This window comes from Bombina bombina, chromosome 12 (genome assembly GCF_027579735.1).
Source record: "Bombina bombina isolate aBomBom1 chromosome 12, aBomBom1.pri, whole genome shotgun sequence".
Lineage (NCBI taxonomy): Eukaryota > Metazoa > Chordata > Amphibia > Anura > Bombinatoridae > Bombina > Bombina bombina.
This window is the reverse complement of record NC_069510.1, coordinates 126,891,626-126,912,277: the sequence shown is the minus strand read 5'-3', so window position 1 is coordinate 126,912,277 and position 20,652 is coordinate 126,891,626. Positions and strand designations below refer to the sequence as shown.

Genomic DNA, 20,652 nt, shown 5'->3' with positions numbered 1-20,652 from the left:
AGATGGTATATGCAACATATTTAAGTCAGACAGCCTTTTCATAGTAGCAGAATGTAGCTGGCAAATAAATATAATCTGATATATTGATAGTCACGAGCAGGGTGACGAGCTAGTGATGATGACTACTATCAGTATTATTTGTATTATTAGTATTTTCGGATAGTAAATATAGCTAGAGGACAAGTTTTACAAATAGGAGAACACGATACAAACCATAAATATTTGAGCTTCTTTATGTAATAAACGCTCTAGATATATACCTTATGAATAATACAATATATCTATTAGTTACAAGATGAATACTGTGTATAGTGAAATGTACTATGTATACTAAGAGAAGGTACAGTTTAGTAGGATGCAAATCTCCATCTGTTGCCAAGCACTCCACCGCTATCACCGTCACATAACCCGGGTGCAATCCAGAAAAATGCATCATACAGAATAATCTCTTCATGTAAGGGCACCCGCAGGTATTATAAAATTCTTAAACTTTATTAGTAAATCTTTAAAATGTGTAAGAATGTAATACCTGCGAGTGCCCTTACATGAAGAGATAGACAATAAATATATATATATATATATATATAATCTCAATTGCCACAGGGAGCTGGCAATGCAGGCCAGTGAGGAGCACTCGACAGGGTGCATAAAAAAGGTTAGGTGGTTTGGTTTTCTCTTAAACTAACTTAAGGTCCATGTCGGTGAAAAGCTAGAAGCTCAGTGGCTGATTAGGACAACTCCAGCACCTCGGTGGACTGACATGCCCCACAAGCAAACGCATAGAAAAAAATTTCATTTTTTCAGCATAGCAATATATGTTTTTTTTAAAAAGCCTATAATACATATTAAAATGACCACTTTTTGGCCACCAACAATGATGAGCTTGGTGAAATGCGTTGCTAGTGCTACAGCATAGTTACAGTTAAATTATTTATGGCAATTAATGGTACACCTGCGTTTCCTGAGGATGTGAACCCAGACGAGGCCGGACAGGAAGAAGAAAAGCGCCATTGAGATGTACAACTTGGGCAGTGGCATCTCATCTGCCGATAGAAAACTCTCCTCATTCCTCTCTTTGATTTCGATCTACAAGTGATTAAACAAAACAAGCTACTGACATACAAAGCAAACTAAATATAATGCAGGACTCAAAGTTGGAAGAAGGAAAAGCCAGATCAGGGGATTTGAGTTTTTATGTATTATTATATGCCAGATCACTTAAAGGGACACTAAACCCACATTTTTTCTTTCGCGATTCAGATAGAGCAGAGATTTTCATCAACTTTCTATTTTACTCCTATAATCAATTTTTTCTTCGTTCTCTTGCTATCTTTATTTGAAAAAGAAATACGCTAAGGAGCCAGACCATTTTTGGTTCAGCACCTGGAGTAGCGCTTGTTGATTGTTGAATATATTTAGCCACCAATCAGCAAGCTCTATTCAGGTACTGAACCAAAAATGATCCGGCTCTTAAAGGGACTGTTTACATCAATTTTTATATAACTGCATGTAATAGACACTACTATAAAGAATAAGATGCACAGATACTGATATAAAAATCCAGTATAAAACCGTTTTAAAAAAAACTTACTTAGAAGCTTCCAGTTTAGCTCTGTTTAAAAGGTTACTGGAACACCCACTGCAAGTGGGAAATAGCAGACACTCCCCCCCCCTCCCCCTTCCTTTACTTATAGACCCTTTACACAAACAGAAGCAAGCTGAAGTAGGTATACGTCGGTATTCTACTAAAACTTTGGGGCTTGGTTAGGAATCTGAAAATCAGAACAATGTTATTTAAAAATAAGCAAAACTATCCCTTTCTAAAAAAAACAAAACAAAACTGTATAGGCTATATAAATGGATCATATACAAAACATTTATGCAAAGAAAAATCTAGTGTATAATGTCCCTTTAAGTTTTCATTCCAACTTTTTCAAATAAAGATAGCAAGAGAATGAAGAAAAATGTATAATAGGAGTAAATTTAAAAAGTTGCTTAAAATTGGTGATCTAACTGAATCATGAAAGAAAAAAAATTTGGGTTTAGTGTCCCTTTAATGGCTTTAAATCTGTAGTGTGGTACTGAACGTAACTAAACTGTCGAATAAATAGAAACACTTTTCTATAATTAGCTCTTGCCCTGGGAGCAGCCTCTTTTAGATTAAAGGGACATGTAACACACAAAAAAAATAATTCATGATTCAAATAGAGAAAATAAAAGCGTTTCCAATTTCTTCTATCAAATGTACTTTGTTCTTAAAGGGACATTATACACTCATTTTTTCTTTGCATAAATGTTTTGTAGATGATCTATTTATAAAGCCCATAAAGTTTTTTTGTTTTTTTTTAAATGTATAATTTTGCTTTTTTTTTTTAAAGAACATTGCTCTAATTTGCAGACTCCAAACCAAGCCCCAAAGTTTTATGTGAATACCGTCAGCTACCTTCTCCAGCTTGCTCCTGTTTGTGTAAAGGGTCTTTTCATATGCAAAAGAAGGGGGGGGGGTCTTATTTCCCACTTGCAGTGGACTTTCCTTTTCAACGGAGCCAAACTGACAGCTTCTAAGTACGTTTTTAAACCGTTTTATACTGGATTTTTATATCAGTATCTGTGCATCTTATTCTTTATAGTAGTTATATGAAAATGAGTGTATACTGTCCCTTTAAGGTATTATTTATTACAGAGAATTCCTAGGTAGGTAGTGTGAGCGCATCTGGTGAACTATATAGGAGAAGTTTTGCAAGAATAATTTTGAGCACTAGATGTGTTTGTACAATGTATAACATTCTTGTAAAACTGCAGCCATATATTCCTCCAAACGTGCCTATTGTATAATAGAGTTTATTTTTAGTTGTTCACTATCTGAATCAAGAAAAAAAATTGGGGGTTCATATCCTTTTAAATTTGATAAAAGAGAAGGGCCTTCCTGTAATAAAGTGTCTGCTTTTTTAATATTAAAAAAAGGGGGGATTGCATGGAATTTTGTGGCTAGACTGTTCCTTCTAGGTGGGCAACTAGAGGTGTGAGATTGTACCCGCAGAAGGGTGAAAAGTACATCTGGCATTGCAATGACTTACTGGACTTTATCTTTCCCTTTGGTGGGAGCAGACATATAATTAAGGGTAAGTTCCCTATAAAATGCAGGATAATCCTTGTGGGCACAAGAGAAAAAATGCTTTCAGCTTCTTCTTTAGAGTGTTTTGTTTTCTAAGTATTTAAGTATACTACATATTTACGACAACGATGGATTGAGAGCGAGCAGATAAGGAAGAGAGATTTGTTAGTGAAATACAAAATAAAACAACCGTGCAGACACTACATGATGTTTGGTTGTTGCGTATTTGTAGGAATACATAAACATTGCATATAATTTAGACGGTTTACGGACTATACAACTGCACAAGCACATACAACTCACTTCAAAGCTGAATGGGTGCAGGTCTCTGATGGAGCCACTGGAGGGCAAACAGTGGTGGAAGTACAAGCTGTAGATTCCCTCTAACTCTTGCGAGCTAACATTGAAAGAAAACTAGAAGAGACAAGAGAATTCAACTTCCATTAAATATACGGATTCACAACAAAGAATACACGTGTAATCTCATGCAAATCTCCTGGCACCGCCCCCTAGGGCTCAATATATAATTATATGTATAGAGGTTTTGTTTAGAACATGCATTCTAAAACTATTCCCCAACACTTCTACTGGCAGTGAGAGTCCACAAATTCATTCGTTGCTGTTGACAAATTCCCAACAGTAATGGGTGAATTAGTGGACTCTCGCTGACATTAGAAAGAAAACAAAAATGTATGCTTACCGGATAACATTTTAAGCATGGTTAAATGCTGCCTTGTCACAAGCAGAGTGATAAATAATAAACTCTCTCGTTCCTCCCCTGCTTATTTCATACCATACATCAGTCTCCCATTTATTTCTCATCTTCTCATATTTACAAATGCATCAGCCAGTTCTTAACCAAGGGTTTCTCGTGTTTGATAAATAATAAAGACTTACCCCAAATGATGCGCCGCCATTCTCTACTTGGATGGGAAACGGTTTATCTTTTAAAGATGGCTGCAAATTAAGAGAGAAGCAAATCACAAACAATGCACTATTTGCAGCAACCATCAATAATATATGCACCTACCATATATATATATATATATATATAATCATTAAAATCCTAGTAAAAAACAGAACTTCATGAAAATTAAACCATCCATTAATTGTTATCTTCCACTGCGCTAAGACACCCATTTCTTCAATAGGGCAGTTTAAAAAAAAACAAACAAAAAAAAAAACCAACAACAATATGGTAACTAGACGTGCATTCGGATCCGAATACAGAAGTATGCGCTATTTAGCTCTTTTCGGAGCCGGATTGATTTGTGTGCAAGATCACTACGTTAATATCTAGATTTGTACAGTGCTGATCTTGCACAATAATCAATCTGTCTCCGATAAGAGCTGAATAGTGCATACTTCTGTATTCGGATCCTAACTAAGGTTAAGAATGCACATACCTAATGGTAACTACTTTTTCAGCTGTTCATAATTGCCCCTTAACTGTTATATATATATATATATATATATATTATATAATTAAAGCAAAAATTTGTTTCTTTTTCCCTACGTAAAAAAATAAATAAATACATTTTTTTTTTTTTAAATGCATTACAATTTTTGTTTTCTAAGTGGATATTACGCTGCAGGGTAAAGCCACTTTTTTGTTAATGTGTCCTTGTCATTAAAATAAAATGTAAGCTTGCCTGATAAATTAATTTTATTCTTGGCAGCGAGAGTCCGCAAGAACATTCATAGCCTATAGCAAATACCATTCCTGGCAACCAATACAGAAATAGTATTTCCCATAGGTTATGAATGTTCTCGTCGCCTCTCACTGCCAATAGAAAAAAATACTGAAGAATCTACTTGTACACAAACATGCATTTCTGGAGGATATCAAATTTAAACTCCACCATTTTTGTTTAACCCTATATAATTCATCATCTTATCCAAAGTCATCTGCTTAGGTGCTGGTTGTGTATAATCACAAAGTTACAGTAAGACACTGTCATCACAGGCCTGTTTTATATAAAATGTTTCGGTAATGCTATTTCCCACCTCTTTCCACATTTGTCAGACAAATTATTTTGTGTGTGTATAAGTCTCATTAAATTTATAACAAAACTGGAAGTGTTGTCCCACACTTATGGTTTCCATAGAAGCAATCTGAAAACAAAGTACCGATACAGAGAAAAATACAACTAATGGTAATAACCTAACAATTTTGCAACTCTGTAAGATCTAATATGTAATATAAATAATATTGTACTTTCTGCACACAGCACACTACTTTAACACCTTGGCTGAAAAAAAAAAAAAGGAGTTGCTAAACTCTGGATACCTAAGTGTAAGTCAAGTGGTAAAAAAGCAGAAGACAGAACACTGAAATCTGTTTACTGGGGACTAATATTAGATGTGCAAGGACAAGTCATGGGGAATACCTTAGTTGGTGGTTTATTTTTCTCCTCATTTTTTGGTATTTTGTTGCTCTCCGTTTCTTTGTCAACTATGAAAGAAGAAAAAGCAGAAATAATTGTCAGTTTATACCACAAAGACATCTGCAAGTCACAGCTTTCTGCATTACACATATAAAGGGAAAGGGAGTAATTAACGTGGTATATCGCTGTGTTAAGTCACTCACTTGAAAGGACATAAAGGTTGAATTTGGAGCAATTTACTTATACTAAAAACTCTTAATTTAAATGTATTAGTCTTACAGATAATTAATGCATACAACCTTGCTGGCAATACAGCCTACCTGTTGCATTCTGCCATATAAAATAGGTTGCAGGATCTTAAAGTTATTAATTTCTGCAAGTACATCTCAAATATGCTCTGTATCAAATTCAATTTACACATCTTCAAAAAGAAAATTTATGCTTACCTAATAAATTTGTTTCTTTTTAGACACGATGAGTCCATGGATCATCATTCTTACTTGCGGGATTACACCTCCTGGTCAGCAGGAGGAGGCAAAGAGCACCACAGCAGAGCTGTTAAATAGCTCCTCCCTTCCCTCCCACTCCAGTCATTCGACCAAAGTTAGGAAGAGAAAGGAAAAGCCAAGGTGCAGAGGTGTCTGAAGTTTACAAAAAATAACAGCCTGTTTTAAAAGAACAGGCTAAAAAGAAACAAATTTATCAGGCAAGCATAAATGTTCTTTTCTTTTTAAAGACACAATGAGTCCACGGATCATCATCCTTACTTGTGGGATACAATACCAAAGCTAGAGTACACGGATGATAAGGGAGGGACAAGACTGGGAACCTAAACGGAAGGCACCACTGCTTGAAGAACCTTTCTCCCAAAAGCAGCCTCGGCCGAGGCAAAAGTATCAAAATTTGTAAAATTTAGAAAAAGTGTGAAGAGAGGACCAAGTTGCAGCCTTGCAAATCTGTTCTACAGAAGCTTCATTTTTAAATGCCCATGAAAAAGCAACAGCCCTAGTGGAATGAGCCGTAACTCTTTCAGGAGGCTGCTGTCCAAAAATAAAGAGAGGTAGTCATAGCTTTCTGAGCCTTACGTTTTCCAGAGAAAATTATAAACAGAGAAGAAGACTGACGAAAGTATTTAGTAGCTTGTAAGTAAAACTTTAAAAGCACGGACTACGTCCAAATTGTGCAGAAGATGTTCCTTCTGAGAAGAAGGATTAGGACACAACGAAGGAAACACAATCTCCTGATTAATGTTCCTGTCTGAAACAACCTTAGGAAAGAACCCTAGTTTAGTATGTAAAACTACCTTATCCGAATGGAAAATAAGATAAGGCGAATTGTATAGCAACGCTGAAAGCTCAGACACTCTTCGAGCTGAAGAAATAGCAACAAGAAATAAAACTTTCCAAGATAACAATGTAATATCTAAGGAATGCATAGGCTCAAACGGAGCCCCTTGAAAAACTTTAAGAACTAAATTCAGACTCCATGGAGGAGTAACTGGCTTGAACACAGGCCTGATCCTAATCTTTTTGTCAGGCCTGACAAAAAGATTGAACATCTGGGACATCTGCCAGACGTTTGTGTAACAAAATAGATAAGGCAGAGATCTGACCCTTTAGGGAACTTGTCGATCAACCCTTCTCCAAACCTTCTTGGAGAAAAGTCAAAATTCTGGGATTCCTAACTCTACTCCATGAGTAGCTCTTGGATTCACATCAATAAAGATATTTACGCCATATCTTATGGTAAATCTTTCTAGTTACAGGCTTACGTGCTTGAATTAAGGTCTCTATGACCGAGTCAGAGAAACCCTGCTTGGATAGAATTAAGCGTTCAATCTCCAAGTAGTCAGCTTTAGAGAAGCTAGATTTGGGTGAAGGAAGGGCCCTTGAATGAGAAGGTCCTTCCTCAATGGAAGTTTCCAAGGTGGAAGGGATGACATGTCCATCAGATCGGCATACCAAATCCTGCAAGGCCACGCAGGAGCGATGAGGATCACTGATGCCTTCTCCTGTATGATTCGAGCAATGACCGAGGAAGAAGAGCAAACGGGGGAAATAGATATGCTAGACTGAAGGACCAAGGAACTGCCAAAGCATCTATTAGTTCCACCTGGGGATCCCTGGACCTGTATCTCGGGAGCTAGGCATTCTGACAAGATGCCATGAGATCCAACTCCGGCCGACCCCATTTGAGAATCAGGTTGGAGAATATTTCCGGATGGAGTTCCCCTCTCCCGGATGAAAAGTCTGCTTGCTCAGAAAGTCCGCCTCCCAGTTGTCAACCCCTGGGATGTGGATCGCTGACAGATGGCAAGAATGGGCCTCCGCCAACCGGATTATCTTGGCTACCTCGGTCATCGCTAAGGAACTCCTCGTTCCTCCCTGATGATTGATGTAAACCACTGTCGTTATGTTATGCCTGAGTCCATACTCCCTGAGCCTTTAGAGAGCCCCAGACTGCTCCCCATCCTAAAAGGCTGGCGTCCGTTGTCACAATCACCTATGAAGGTCTGCGAAAGCATGTCCCCTGGGATAGATGATCCAGAGACAACCACCATTGAAGAGAGTCCCTCGTCTCCTGTTCCAGGGTTATTCAAGGAGACAAATCTGCATAATCTCCATTCCACTGCCTGAACATGTTTCACTGAGCCACTGACGGCCGATGAGTGGACTGAAGGACTCGACAGGTATCCAGAATCTTTGATTTCCTGACCTCTGTCAGAAAAATTCTCACGGATATAGAATCGATTAGAGTTCCCAAGAAGGTTACCCTTGTCTTCAGGATTAAGGAACTTTTTTCAAGATTTACCTTCCACCCTTGAGTTCTTAGGAAGGATAGCACAATGTCGGTATTGGGACCTTGCTTGCTGACAAGATGACGCCTGGATTTGAATATCGTCCACATAAGGCGCCACAGCAATGCCCCGCAGTCTTAGAACTGCCAGCAGACCCCAGAACCTTCGTGAAAATTCTGGGTGCTGTGGCCAGACCAAAAGGGAGTCAAACTGAAAGTGTTCATCCAGAAAGGCAAACTTTAGGAACTTGTGATGATCTCTGTGAATAGGAACATGAAGATATGCATCCTTTAAATCCACTGTCATCATAAACTGACCCTCCTGGATCAATGGAAGAATGGTATGAATAGTCTCCATCTTGAATGATGGAACCCTGAGAAACTTGTTTGGACCCTTGAGATCTAGGATAGGTCTGAAAGTTCCCTCCTTTTTGGGAACTACAAACAGATTTGAATAAAAAAAATCAGCCCGTGTTCCTGTATAGGAACGGGACAAATTACTCCCATGGAGGAGAGGTCTCTTACACAATGTAAGAACGCCTCTCTTTTTATCTGGTCTGCAGATAATCTTGAAAGAAGAAATCTTCCTCGGGGAGGAAAATTTCTGAACTCCAGTTTGTATCCCTGAGACACTATTTCTTTAGCCCAGGGATCCTGAACATCCCGCACCCAAGCCTGAATGAAGAAAGAAAGAAAGTCTGCCCCCTACCAGATCCGGTCCTGAATCGGGGGCAAACCCTTCATGCTGACTTGGAATCAGCAGCAGGCTTCTTGGATTGTTTACCCTTGTTCCAAGACTGGTTGGGTCTCCAAGTAGACTTAAATTGTGAATAGTTTCCTTACTGTTTAGAGGAGGAAGAGAAGGAATTGCCCTTGACATTTCGAAAGGAACGAAAATTACTTTGTCGTCCTTTCTGTTTGGTTCTTTTATCTTGAGGAAGGAGATTACCCTTGCCTCCCGTGATGTCAGAGATACTTTCCTTCAGGCCAGGCCCACACAAGGTCTTTCCCTTGTAAGGAATTGCCAGGAGCTTAGACTTAGATGATACGTCAGCAGACCAAGGTTTCAACCATAAGGCTCTGCGGGCTAGGATAGAAAAACCTGAACTCTTTGCTGCCAATTTAGTAATTTGCAGAGAAGCATCTGTAATAAAAAGAATTGGCTAATTTCAGAGCTTTAATCCGATCCTGGATTTCCTCTAAATAAGTCTCAGTCTTAAGAGACTCGGCAAGAGCATCAAACCAATAAGCTGCCGCACGGGTGACCGTAGCAATGCACGCAGCCGGCTGCAATAGCAGACCCTGGTGAACATAGATCTTTTTAAGTAGACCCTCCAACTTCTTGTCCATGGGGTCTTTGAAAGCACAACTATCCTCAATAGGAATAGTAGTTTGTTTGGCCAAGGTGGAAATAGCACCCTCCAGCTTAGGACCGTTTGCCAAGTTTCCCTGACAGTGTCAGCTATAGGGAACATTTTCTTGAAAATAGAAGGAGAGAAGGGAATACCTGGTCTCTCCCATTCCTTAGAAACAATCTCCGAAGTTCGCTTAGGAACTGGAAAAACATCCGAGTAAGAAGGAACTTCGAAGTAGCTGTCCAACTTACTCGATTTCTCAGGAGCGACCACTACCGTGGAATCACAGTCTTCTAAAGTCACCAAAACCTCCCTGAGTAACAGGCAGAGGTCTTCTACTTTAAACCTGAAAGAGACAACCTCTGAATCAGTCAAAGGTAAGGAACTCCCCGAGTCTGAAATTTCAACTTCCGATAGAACCTCTATACCCTCAATTTTAGTTCCCTGGGAGGGTACATCCGAGATTGCCACCATAGCATCATAAACCTCATTGACCACATAGTTGTCCTTCCTTTTACGTTTGCCTTGTAGCATAGGAAAGGCAGACAACGCATCAGAAATTGTAGAAGACATAACTGCAGCTATGTCTTTTAACGTAACTACAGCAGGAGCTAGAGAAGAAGTATAGGGCACTGCTTGAGTGGGAGTTAAAGGTTGGGACGCTTGGGGAGAAAGCTGCGGCATACTCTGCATCTCATTAGACTCCTGAGAAGCATCCGCCTTTGACAAATTTTTATCATGAATTTTTTTTTCGTTATAGCTTAAAGCCCTTTCAATACATGAGGGACAAAAAGGAACTGGAGGTTCCACATTGGCATCCAAACACATGGCACAAGTAACATTTTGCACAGCTTCTAAATCCATGTTAGAGAACAGACAATAATGAAATTCAGAAAAATAAAATAATTTGATTTCCAAAAAATTGTTACTGGCCCTTTAAATTTTAAAACAGAACTTTTTTTTTTTTTTTTACTGTATGTGAAAAAGAGTGTTGCAAAAAGAAATGCCAAATTTTAAAAATAATACTTATAAATCCTGAATGAATAACAGGATACTGTGCCTTTAAATAATAAATGCCACTATTTTACTATCTTAAGCAAAAACGTCTCACTTTTAAGTAAAATAAAAGGTTTTTGCCCCACAATCAGACACCTCTACGCCTCAGCAGCTCTGCTGAGACGCCTACCTGTCTCCAGACCGCTCCTCCCAGCAATGCTTCAGGTCAGGTTTCAGAGCGCTAACAACCGTTTGTTTCCCTAACCATTCGGTTCTAGCGCAATGCCCAATGTCACCGTCCTGCAAGCCTAACAGCAGAGATGTCTCAAGTCAAAACCAGAACGTTTCCGGATAGAGCCCAGCTTTTTACTCCCAGCCCCAGTGCCTGTACATAAGCGGTCACCATAAAAACCCCTCCATACCTGAAGAGCCTTATGTCCCATGTCCAAGGCTACATTAGCCTCATGAAAAATAAATGAATAAACGTATAAGTGCATAATCCTCTCTGACTCCTTTGAATTGTGCCCCAGAACAAAAAAGACTGCACTTACCTTAATGCTGTCCGACAGCAAGCTCTCCCTCCTATAAGATTAGTGAGTGCAAAAGAAAATTTCAGAGTTTGGGGCGCAAATAAATGCTGCAACTAAAGAAATGGGTTGAAATTAGTTACTATATGTTTAAAATTGATCAAATTTGTATTTGGTCAATTTAATATAATGATAGACATAAAATTGGTAAATATTATCCTTTATTTAAATACAAGTTTATCTGTGACAAGTTGCTCTATAAAAAGTACAAATGTTCTTCTAAAAACAGTTCGTTGGAATTTTGTAAGAATTCTTGTTAGAATTTAAAAAAATCTAAAAAAATTCTAAAAAAAATCTTTTAAAAATACATAGATACATAAAGATCATATATTGGTGTAGTGAGAATTTCAAGTGATTGTGTATGGAATATGAGAAGGGCTACTAGTGTCTATGTATGTAGCGGTCTTACTCTGAGAGGTGTATAAGTTCTTGGAAAAATATTTTCCTATAGATGTAGTTAATAATGATCTGTTTGTTTATATACGCAAAAACACCTAGTTCATCAAAACCTAGTGTAATGTGGACAAACTTTCAGTTCACAGTAGTTACACGTCAATAGGAATAGTTGATTACTATTAGTTTACTAAATATGTACTAATTCGGCTCCTCTAGGTATACATACATGTAATTTGTGTATGATTGTAATTTTATGTAAAGAATATGTGTGGAATAATGGTTAGTAGAACATGTCTAAAGATCGGTCAATATACAAGCAGTTTCAAAACAAGGTTCTTTTAGTTATGATAGTAATATTTATGCTAACATGATATTTGTGCAGCAGAATGCAGTCGGCCGACTGGAATGAATAGTTGGTTCAAACTGAAAGGACCTTTTGTAGTCTTTTTTTTTTTAGTCTTTTTTAGTAAGAAGAGTTTGCTATTTGTACGTTGCCCGGGTGTTTAATTGTTATGTTGCCAGAGCTCTACGGATTAGGAGCACATAGTGAAAAGTAAGGAACGATAGTTTTACTTACTTGAATGCTCCTAACCGATTCTGGAGCCTGGATGACGATGACAATGAAGAATGTCACTTTGTATATCCTTCCGCTCAGTAGATGATGCTGAGGGTGGCTTCTTTTGATGTCCTCGGATGTGTTAAACCCGTCTTTGCTCACAGCTTAGGTGTGACGGCTCTGTTGTAGTCCTCCAGTCCGCTCACGGAAAGCGGCTACTTTGTTGCAAAACTTTAAATGCTGGTTTTTGAGATCACGGTCTCTTACTCCACAAAGTTCAGAGTAGTATTTACCAGCAATAGTCTTGTAGGTATCCTTGGTATCCTCGGGGACACAGTAGAAAGTGATTTAAATGGCAGTAGTGTGCTACGCGTTTCGGCCGTTAACTTTGGCCTTTTTCAAGCTAGACTACTGCATTACTTCTTGGCGGGCTTTTTATACCCTATTTCAGTTTTTTTACAACGGTCATGTAATTGAATAATACTTTCATTGCTATTTCAAATACTCCTGTAATTGGTCTCATGTCATTAATTGATTAATTTGTTACATGGTTTTTGTGAATAAAACATCAACAGAAAGTATTGGTTTTTAGATAAGTGTTGAAATTAGTGTTTAAATTAACTTTATGTTTGGGACATATTTATTTAGTGTTATAATGTGGCGACTATAGTTTGTCTTGCTCAAAAGATCTTTTTATACCTTTTTTTCTCTTTTTCTTAAAAAATTTTCTTTTCAATTTTTCATTTTCTCTCCTTTGTTGAAGAACATTTTAAAAATTATTAATTTACATAAATATATAAAAAAGTTTTTAGAAACTCTTAAAAACTCTTAAAAAACTCTGTTTTTTTAAAAAATATATATTAAAGCACTCATAAATAGGAATAAATATAAAAATAAACATGTCAGAAAAAAGTGTTATTTTGAAGAAACCTATTATGGATTCATGGACTAATATACTGTTATGCTATATGTAAAATAATACCACTAGAGGTATTAGTTAAAATCAAGTAATGGAATTAATTATTATATAGTTTTGTTGCATACTTATCTCTATTCTTTTAAGAAGCTATTCAAATTGAAGTCTATGTTCAAACCTTTAGGTTGAAGTGTCTGTAGTTGGAAAATCCATTTCGCTTCTGCTTGCATTAATCTGTTTGATTGGTTCCCTCCCCTATAATCTTTTCCTATTTTTTCTATAACTGTGAAGGTGAAAAATTTTAGGTTACTATTATTGCATAATCTGAAATGCTTAGGGACTGGAAGCTCCAGATTTCTTTTTTCTTCTGAATTTTCTATAGATAATATATGCTCTCTTAATCTTTCCCTAACTGTTCTCTCAGTTTCTCCAGTGTATTGGATATTACATTTCTTGCATTCTATCAGGTAGATTACATTTTTGTCCATGCACCTTATGGTGTTTTTGATTTTGTATTCTTTTTTAGTGATATTAGAAGTAAATGAATGGGTTCTCTTTGAATGTCTGCATGCTTTACATATATGGCAGGGGTAGAATCCTTTTAAATCAGATCCTAAAACTCCTTTTTCTGTTTCTTTTCTTTTAGTGTTTTTCATTGAAGGGGCTAGTCTATTTTTTAAAGTATTTGCTTTTCTGTATACAAATTTTGGTTTTGGAGGGAGGTGTTGGCCAATATCTGGATCATAGCTTAGGATATACCAATGTTTGCGAATAATTTTTTCTATTATGTGTTTATCTTCAGCATATTGGGTGATAAATGGGATGTTTATTTTGTCACCGGTTATGTTGCATTTATTTTTCTTATTCGTATTATTTAAAATATCTGTTCTATTAATCTTTCTTACTTCTTCTAGATTTCTCTCTATATTTTGTGTATCGTATCCCCTGTCTATAAATTTTTGTTTGAAAACTGAGCTTTGTTGTTCAAAAGTGTCGGGGTCATTACAATTTCTTTTCAATCTTAAAAACTGTCCTTTGGGAATATTTTGTTTCCATTTTTTCAAGTGACAACTTTCCCAATGGATATAATTGTTCGCATCTACTTCTTTAAAATATGTTTTTGTGTTAATTTTGTCTCCATTTGGTGAGATTTCTAGATCTAGATAGTTTATTTTTGTCTTATTAAAATTATATGCAAATGTAAGGTTCTTATCGTTGTTATTCATATTTTGGATACATTGTATCAAGTCATTTTCATCCCCTGTCCATATAAAAAAGAGATCATCTATGTATCTTTTATAAATTAAATTTTTTTTTTTTAATTTAAAAGCACTATTGTTGATAAAATTATTCTCCCATAAACCCATGAACAGGTTTGCATAGCTGGGGGCAAATTTTGTGCCCATCGCAGTTCCGCAAACTTGTTCATAGAAACTACCATCATATAAAAAATAATTATCTGTTAGGATAAAATTTATACCATCTAAAATAAATTCAATTTGGTCTTGTGGCATTTCACCCTCCTTGGTGAGAAAATGTTTTACTGCACATAAAAAAAATGCTCTTTTAAAAATATAGATTCCAACTTCAAGAAAAAATGGAGAGACATATTAGAGGAAACATCTTTTAAACTAATGAACCTTATCAAAGAATATAGGGAAGATCAACTACTACAATTAGGAAATGAGATCAATGAAATTGAAAGTAAAATAATGGACTTTAAAGAGATAAATGAATTTAAGAAAAGAGAGGAAGAAATAAAACAATTATTGATTAAATCCAAACAGGAGTTAGTAGATAACAAATTTAAGAAATTTGAAAGAGACAAAATAGACTATCAGGCTTATGAAAAAGAACCAAATGGTGAAGAGTATATAAGCCACAAATGGAGAGGCAATAAAGCGGAAAAAACAAATATGAATACAGACTTAAAAGAAAAAAACGTACAACACAGGCCCTACGTGACAGATAGAGAACAAACAAATCAGAACAATCCAAACCTAAGACCTTCATGGCAAAAGGTGGAATATAAAAAAGGAAATTATAATCAAAATAAATATGAAAAAAGACAACATTATCAAAATTACAATACACATAATTTCAATAAACAAAACTACAACACATACAACCCTAACAATTGGCGAAACGATTGGGGTTCATACAGCAGAAGAACTTTTAAACATTCAAGAACATTTGAACCTGAACCTAACAATTACCATGAACATAGAAATACATATAACAGACAAACCAACAGTGGACATTTAAGAACACATGAAAAACAAACCAATAACTATTATGACTACAAAAATACATACAACAGACCATATAACAGCCATAATAGCTACAACAACTATCATAGGTTCTCAGTCTTAGACCGGTACGAACCAGAAAAAAGATCTGATACTAAAAATGAAGACCAAATAAGAAATACAACTAAAAATAACTCCAAAAAGTCACAAGATTTTTTAGAAATAGGCCCCCAACAAAGTTCAGGCAGAAGAAAAAGACGACATTCGGAAAGAGGGGAACTAGAGGAGGTAGATCAAAAAGAACTAAAAGAATAATATCATCCACAAAAGACACAATTTCAAGAATTGAAAAGAAAGAAATAGATACACAAGAACAAGGTATATATAATTTAAGCAAATTAAAATTAAATGAAAACCAAAATCAAATACTTAGTAAGGGACTATCATTTGCCCCAACCAAAACCATTGACAAATTTAACACATTTATAGATGCACATAAATTTGTTCGAAACCTAACACTAAAGAAATATTTTATAAAAAATCCAGTTGAAAAAGCAATCATAAATGAAGGAGCATGTAACTCAAAAACAAACCCCAATACAATTGAAATGAAAACTTTCCATAAAGACGATAAGGGTTTTATACATACTGATTTGAAAAAGAAATCCAACTTTTACCCTAAGAATGAGAAGGGCAAATATATAGACACATTCGAAAAACTAATTACAACAGATATAACAAATATAGCTAATAAGAAAAATAGTAAACAAAACCTTACAAGGAAACAAAAATCGCTAATAACAGAATTAGAAAAGAACAATGAAATTATTATAAAACCTGCTGATAAAGGGGGGGGGGGAATTGTGATACTAGACAAATCTCAATATGATGATATGATATTCAAACTACTAAACGACACAGACACATATAAAAAAATGATAACAAATCCTACAAGAGTTTACCAAATTTTCCTAAAAAAACCATCTAGAAAAGGCAAAAACTATAGGAATAATCACTGACAAAGAATACAATTTTCTATACCCTAATTACCCTAAAATCCCTATTATATATGCACTTCCAAAAATACACAAAAACAAAGAAAACCCACCAGGCCGCCCAATAATTTCGGGTATAAATTCCCTCACATCAAATCTCTCAGCTTATATAGACAAGTTCCTTCAACAATATGTAAAAAACCTAGATTCTTATCTGAAAGATTCTACAAGTCTTCTAAAAATCCTAGAGAACATCCATTGGAAACCAAATTATTTGCTAGTGACATGTGACGTCTCATCATTATACACCAGTATACAACACTCTGATGGAATATGTGCAGTAAAACATTTTCTCACCAAGGAGGGTGAAATGCCACAAGACCAAATTGAATTTATTTTAGATGGTATAAATTTTATCCTAACACATAATTATTTTTGATATGATGGTAGTTTCTATGAACAGGTTTGCGGAACTGCGATGGGCACAAAATTTGCCCCCAGCTACGCAAACCTGTTCATGGGTTTATGGGAGAATAATTTTATCAACAATAGTGCTTTTAAAGAAAAAATTTTAATTTATAAAAGATACATAGATTATCTCTTTTTTATATGGACAGGGGATGAAAATGACTTGATACAATGTATCCAAAATATGAATAACAACGATAAGAACCTTACATTTACATATAATTTTAATAAGACAAAAATAAACTATCTAGATCTAGAAATCTCACCAAATGGAGACAAAATTAACACAAAAACATATTTTAAAGAAGTAGATGCGAACAATTATATCCATTGGGAAAGTTGTCACTTGAAAAAAATGGAAACAAAATATTCCCAAAGGACAGTTTTTAAGATTGAAAAGAAATTGTAATGACCCCGACACTTTTGAACAACAAAGCTCAGTTTTCAAACAAAAATTTATAGACAGGGGATACGATACACAAAATATAGAGAGAAATCTAGAAGAAGTAAGAAAGATTAATAGAACAGATATTTTAAATAATACGAATAAGAAAAATAAATGCAACATAACCGGTGACAAAATAAACATCCCATTTATCACCCAATATGCTGAAGATAAACACATAATAGAAAAAATTATTCGCAAACATTGGTATATCCTAAGCTATGATCCAGATATTGGCCAACACCTCCCTCCAAAACCAAAATTTGTATACAGAAAAGCAAATACTGACTAGCCCCTTCAATGAAAAACACTAAAAGAAAAGAAACAGAAAAAGGAGTTTTAGGATCTGATTTAAAAGGATTCTACCCCTGCCATATATGTAAAGCATGCAGACATTCAAAGAGAACCCATTCATTTACTTCTAATATCACTAAAAAAGAATACAAAATCAAAAACACCATAAGGTGCATGGACAAAAATGTAATCTACCTGATAGAATGCAAGAAATGTAATATCCAATACACTGGAGAAACTGAGAGAACAGTTAGGGAAAGATTAAGAGAGCATATATTATCTATAGAAAATTCAGAAGAAAAAAGAAATCTGGAGCTTCCAGTCCCTAAGCATTTCAGATTATGCAATAATAGTAACCTAAAATTTTTCACCTTCACAGTTATAGAAAAAAATAGGAAAAGATTATAGGGGAGGGAACCAATCAAACAGATTAATGCAAGCAGAAGCGAAATGGATTTTCCAACTACAGACACTTCAACCTAAAGGTTTGAACATAGACTTCAATTTGAATAGCTTCTTAAAAGAATAGAGATAAGTATGCAACAAAACTATATAATAATTAATTCCATTACTTGATTTTAACTAATACCTCTAGTGGTATTATTTTACATATAGCATAACAGTATATTAGTCCATGAATCCATAATAGGTTTCTTCAAAATAACACTTTTTTCTGACATGTTTATTTTTATATTTATTCCTATTTATGAGTGCTTTAATATATATTTTTTAAAAAAACAGAGTTTTTTAAGAGTTTTTAAGAGTTTCTAAAAACTTTTTTTATATATTTATGTAAATTAATAATTTTTAAAATGTTCTTCAACAAAGGAGAGAAAATGAAAAATTGAAAAGAAATTTTTTTAAGAAAAAGAGAAAAAAAGGTATAAAAAGATCTTTTGAGCAAGACAAACTATAGTCGCCACATTATAACACTAAATAAATATGTCCCAAACAAAGTTAATTTAAACACTAATTTCAACACTTATCTAAAAACCAATACTTTCTGTTGATGTTTTATTCACAAAAACCATGTAACAAATTAATCAATTAATGACATGTGAGACCAATTACAGGAGTATTTGAAATAGCAATGAAAGTATTATTCAATTACATGACCGTTGTAAAAAAACTGAAATAGGGTATAAAAAGCCCGCCAAGAAGTAATGCAGTAGTCTAGCTTGAAAAAGGCCAAAGTTAACGGCCGAAACGCGTAGCACACTACTGCCATTTAAATCACTTTCTACTGTGTCCCCGAGGATACCTACAAGACTATCGCTGGTAAATACTACTCTGAACTTTGTGGAGTAAGAGACCGTGATCTCAAAAACCAGCATTTAAAGTTTTGCAACAAAGTAGCCGCTTTCCGTGAGCGGACTGGAGGACTACAACAGAGCCGTCACACCTAAGCTGTGAGCAAAGACGGGTTTAACACATCCGAGGACATCAAAAGAAGCCACCCTCAGCATCATCTACTGAGCGGAAGGATATACAAAGTGACATTCTTCATTGTCATCCAGGCTCCAGAATCGGTTAGGAGCATTCAAGTAAGTAAAACTATCGTTCCTTACTTTTCACTATGTGCTCCTAATCCGTAGAGCTCTGGCAACATAACAATTAAACACCCGGGCAACGTACAAATAGCAAACTCTTACCAAAAAAAAGACTAAAAAAAAAAGACTACAAAAGGTCCTTTCAGTTTGAACCAACTATTCATTCCAGTCGGCCGACTGCATTCTGCTGCACAAATATCATGTTAGCATAAATATTACTATCATAACTAAAAGAACCTTGTTTTGAAACTGCTTGTATATTGACCGATCTTTAGACATGTTCTACTAACCATTATTCCACACATATTCTTTACATAAAATTACAATCATACACAAATTACATGTATGTATACCTAGAGGAGCCGAATTAGTACATATTTAGTAAACTAATAGTAATCAACTATTCCTATTGACGTGTAACTACTGTGAACTGAAAGTTTGTCCACATTACACTAGGTTTTGATGAACTAGGTGTTTTTGCGTATATAAACAAACAGATCATTATTAACTACATCTATAGGAAAATATTTTTCCAAGAACTTATACACCTCTCAGAGTAAGACCGCTACATACATAGACACTAGTAGCCCTTCTCATATTCCATACACAATCACTTGAAATTCTCACTACACCAATATATGATCTTTATGTATCTTTATGTATTTTTAAAAGATTTTTTTTAGAATTTTTTTAGATTTTTTTAAATTCTAACAAGAATTCTTACAAAATTCCAACGAACTGTTTTTAGAAGAACATTTGTACTTTTTATAGAGCAACTTGTCACAGATAAACTTGTATTTAAATAAAGGATAATATTTACCAATTTTATGTCTATCATTATATTAAATTGACCAAATACAAATTTGATCAATTTTAAACATATAGTAACTAATTTCAACCCATTTCTTTAGTTGCAGCATTTATTTGCGCCCCAAACTCTGAAATTTTCTTTTGCACTCACTAATCCAATATCAATCAGGGGTTGATATCTCAAGAGTTAAGGGCTAGTCAACACCTAGGCAGCGCAGGAAAGTCTTTGAAATACCTGCACTTTTCTCCCTCCTATAGCCCTGTGGAAAATGATAAGGCCTGAGTTAGAGATTGCTTAGGCCATCACGATAAGGGCAGCATAACTGTATGGGAGGCGCAGTGAGAATTATATCCCACCAGTTCCCATTGCTCTAAAGCCACCAAGAGCTCTACTGAAGAGACTGATATGGACTACGGCTACACCCTAGGACAAAGCAGCACACGCTGGCACTACTTTAAAAATAATAAACTCTTGATTGAAGAATCTATACTAACACCTCAATTTACCTCTTCCGATCACTAACGTAGGCAAAGAAAATGACTGGGGTGGGAGAGAAGGGAGGAGCTATTTAACAGCTAAGCTGTGGTGCTCTTTGCCTCCTCCTGCTGACCAGGAGGTGTAATCCCGCAAGTAAGGATGATGATCCGTAGACTCATCGTGTCTTTAAAAATAAATAATGCTGTGCACGTCACCTCATTAGAAAACTGTTTTATGATCATTTGCATAAACAAATTAA

General features: G+C 35.5%; 1 protein-coding gene across 1 annotated transcript in view; it reads right to left on the bottom strand.

The window, feature by feature from the left end:
• Positions 1-20,652, bottom strand: part of GPR107 (G protein-coupled receptor 107) — a 216,710-nt gene that overhangs the window by 175,325 nt on the left and 20,733 nt on the right. Inside the window, exons 6-9 of the mRNA XM_053695827.1 lie at positions 5,506-5,570; positions 4,013-4,072; positions 3,419-3,529; positions 953-1,086 (exon numbers count right to left, since the gene is read on the bottom strand). Coding sequence (XP_053551802.1) covers positions 953-1,086; positions 3,419-3,529; positions 4,013-4,072; positions 5,506-5,570 — 370 coding nt within the window. The remainder of the gene's footprint in view (positions 1-952; positions 1,087-3,418; positions 3,530-4,012; positions 4,073-5,505; positions 5,571-20,652) is intronic.